We start from the raw sequence: 3,727 nt of genomic DNA, 5'->3' as shown, positions 1-3,727 counted from the left end.
TCTGCTGCGATAAGCCTGCAAATCGGATACTCAGTAACAATGCTACTGCCCAATGAAAGAGACACGTCTTGCATGTCAACAAGTAGCGTGCTCCCGAATTTCTGGTTCTCGTCACCTACTACTAGCATTTGGTTCTTCGTGATAAGCTCGGGAATGCCATCAGCTCAATGCGTTGTTTACCTCTTAGTACACCTTCACCCTGCAGATAACTTCGCCACATTTTATTACCATATTACATCTATAATAGATAACGTCTTCCATCTTGTCAGTTAATATTGTAGTGTACACGGTGGAGACAAGTTCACTGTTGAATACACCACTAAACGAACAATGCATCCTCTTGAAGCCTTCCTCATAACCCCTCAGTTAATGAAAACCTTATCAGTCTGCATTTGGCTGACTACTCTTTTAAAGGATTGAAAGAGCACCACTTTGCAGCAACTGCACACGGTCAGAGTTTTGTATGAACGCATGTCATGTGCATATTTTATTGTAGGTAACCAACGCCTACTGTGCTTATTGCACTGAGTTACCTGTGAGTCCCGATACAGGGTAATGCACGCGTGAATCACCATGCCTCCACCAAATTCACTACAAAAGGTCTCTTAAATCTGTTTTTTTATCTTGGTATATTGTACAATTACAAAATAGAGATGGCACAAACTACACAGACAGAGTATTATTAAGAACAGACAAGGATTACAAGGATAGTATAGAGGACGGTATTACTAGTATTTCTAATGCATGATTTTGAAGACATAAATGTGGACGAAAAAAACCTTTTCTCTGGCAGGGACCGAACCTGCGACCTTGGAGTAATTCATCGGATGCTGCATCATCAATGTTCTACCAACCAGGTGACGTAGATCTGTTTGCCAAGAATATTGCTTCTCTGTTTGTTTATTCTGAAGAACCATTGCTTCAGAAGCGGGGTTGAATTTATAAGTGCGAAAAAGTTGGCTACTTTTCTTTTTTGTCGGCCAGGCTTTAGCTAGATAATGTACCTGCTTTGAAAGACCCTAATTAAAATACCCTAACTTGCAGTCTTACAAGCCTAGATATATTTTTAATAGGCAAGATATATTCCTTATTCTCCCAGCCGGATAATGCCGTGGAGATACGCTCCGTGATCTCATGATACTGTTGGGATTACGACACCCAAGACGTCAGCGACAGCATCTTTAGCCGCTAGGACCTCGTCTGCAACAAACGCTGGCTCTACAAGTTCACCAAGATTGCCAACATGTTGGTAGCCGCATTGCTCGTGCCAGCCGCCGGGTTCATGTCCGACCGGATCGGCTGCCAGCTGGCCATCCTGGGCAGTTTGATATGCCTGCTGGCATGTAGCGTGGCGTGCAGCGTTGCGCAAACGTTCGTCATGTTCCTGGTGACCCGGTTCTTTGTCTCCGCGGCCAGCTGCTCGGTTCAGATGCTAATGTTCATCCTCATCTACGAGGTGGCCGGCAACCAGAACCGGGCGACCTGCGGCGTCCTGGACACAGCGCTCGGCATGACCCTGGTGCCGCCAGCCTTGTACGTGCTCTCCATTCAGGAGCCCCATTGGGTTATGGCGCACTTAGTGCTGCTGTTGCCCACGTTCATGCTCGTTTTCTGGGGCTTCCTTCTCGACGAGTCGCCCGCCTGGCTTCTCTCGACGGGAAATCCTCGGGCCGCGGAGGCAGCCGCCGTGGCCGCTGCCACCAGTAACGGCCTGAGTGCGCACAAGGCGCGGGAATCCTTCTGGGCGCTCGTCGCTCACATCCAAAGGCGCGACGCCTCTTACCAGTTCATGACCGTCGGTGGCAGCGACATGTTCATGCACGAGCCTCTGTTCCGTCGGGGCGTCATGTCGTTCCTGCTGTCCTGGTTCAGCGTGAACCTCGCCTACTACGGTCTCGTCCTTCAGAACGCCGATACCGGACACGTGTGGCGCACTATACACATGGTCGTCCAGGCGTTGCTCTACGCGAGCGTCTGTCGGTACATCAGCGACCACGGACAGCGGGAGACGCTCTTGATACTGCTCGCCTTCCTGTGCGCCTCCGCCGTCACTCACGCTGCCGTGTCCGTGACGATGGCGGGCCCGCTATTCTCAGCGGTCGCTCTCGTCGTCGAGAGCCTGGCGTCCGCAGCGCTAAGCGTCAACTACGGCTACACGGCGGAGGTCTTCCCCACTACCGTGCGGAGCATAAGCTTCACGATCTCCTACGCGTTCGGTCGCGTAGGGGTCATCGTGGCCTCCGTTATTGTGGTGCTCTGGGGTGGTGCCAATGAAGCCGACATGCCGCTAGATGTGGTGGTGGCTGCGTTGGCTTTGATGAGCGCCGTTACCATCCAGTGGCTGCCCGAGATATCTGCCAGGAAAAAGGAGAAGTATTGCTGCAGCAGCTAAAAGGATAGGAAGGAAGCGATCCTGGCGTCACTGTTTTCCACCATCAAGACGACCAAACACCCACTCAACACCCGCCCAAGTTCATCGGGATTCGTCTCTGCGTCGTCTTCCAAGACACGCACACTAACGGCCCGTCCACCTAGCAGCCTATAGTTGGATACGCTGTCGAAGCAGCCTCCTTGTACGATCAAGCAAACACATATTGTTCTTTTTTTAATTATTTATTTTATAATTTTTATTAGCACTTGCGTTGATAAAAAATGATTTCTCTTGCGTCATACGTTTGTTCAGCCTGCCTTTATTGCATTTTATAAACGCTAGGCTATAGATACACTAGTGAAACTTCCAGACAGTCGTTTATGAAATCTTTTGTGTGCTTGTGTGGGCTATGAAACCTCCTGACAACCACCTTGCGGCACGCAAATGAATGTTAACACACACGCTCAGTTTTATCATTTTATTGCATTTCTAGAAGAGTATAGGCCCCGTGGAGTGAAAACGCCTTCACTTCCAGAGGCCCTCTTTGGAGGCTCAGTATACGAGTGCACATAGCATGGCAGCAGGCTGAAAAGTATTGATGTGTATTTAATGAGCTGCGCTTAGCAAGTGTTCAGTAATAGTCCGCATAAAATACCGAATCGATGCCTAGGTACATGGGCGAATCAAACAAACGTATAAAACGCGAACCTGTGCCCACAACTCGAAGTGAATGGGGTAGCAAAACTGCGCGTAAGTCTAACACACACAAAAAAATTGGCCCCAAATCTGCATATTAAACTGCATATATCGTCGGAAGACGGTAGTCTTGCGTCTGGAGAGAGTGAACGAAACGTTTATTTGTTGTTCTACTGAAGATAATTGGTGAATGGTATTCTGGAGGCGCTGCGTTAGTGCCTCGAGCGTGTAACGGAGGCGAACGAGCGCATCGAGGCACGGTACACACGAGCGCCATTGCAGTTTGAAAATGAAGGAAAGCGTGCGCCCGCGGAGAAAGATGCGAGCTTGTCTTGGAGGTGCTAGGTGTAGAACGCAAAGTAACGATCAGGTGCCTCCACCGTGTCGTTTTAGCAAAGCGTTAGAAGCACTTACCTTTTTGAGCATCGTGTTGCACTGTCAGCGCAGAGTGATAAACACTACGGTCCTTGAAATTACTTGTGTGTGCCTTGTCTAGTATAAAGGCACACATACAAAATATCGACGTGCTGTTATGGAGCTGCAGATATGCGCAATAATTGCTTTTTAATTGACAATCGCATAAGTATGGACGCTGAAGCTTGAACATTATTGGTGGGCGCTGCGGATGGGGTTGGCCGATTGGTGCCGTTTAAGGTATCG

General features: G+C 49.2%; 1 protein-coding gene across 1 annotated transcript; it reads left to right on the top strand.

Annotated features, from left to right (window-relative positions):
- Positions 1-1,243: 1,243 nt before the first annotated feature.
- LOC142802877 (solute carrier family 22 member 13-like) lies at positions 1,244-2,392 on the top strand. Its single transcript, XM_075887951.1, has one exon. The coding sequence runs from the start codon at positions 1,244-1,246 to the stop codon at positions 2,390-2,392; it is 1,149 nt and encodes a 382-aa protein (XP_075744066.1).
- The last annotated feature ends 1,335 nt before the right edge of the window (positions 2,393-3,727 follow it).

This window comes from Rhipicephalus microplus, chromosome 3 (genome assembly GCF_043290135.1).
Source record: "Rhipicephalus microplus isolate Deutch F79 chromosome 3, USDA_Rmic, whole genome shotgun sequence".
Classification (NCBI taxonomy): Eukaryota; Metazoa; Arthropoda; class Arachnida; order Ixodida; family Ixodidae; genus Rhipicephalus; species Rhipicephalus microplus.
Note: the sequence above shows the minus strand (reverse complement) of the source record. Positions and strands in the feature narration are given on the sequence as shown.

Bases quoted from the DNA above. Each gene is read 5' to 3' on its own strand.
- LOC142802877 (XM_075887951.1), top strand. From the start codon at position 1,244: ATGTTGGTAGCCGCATTGCTCGTGCCAGCCGCCGGGTTCATGTCCGAC.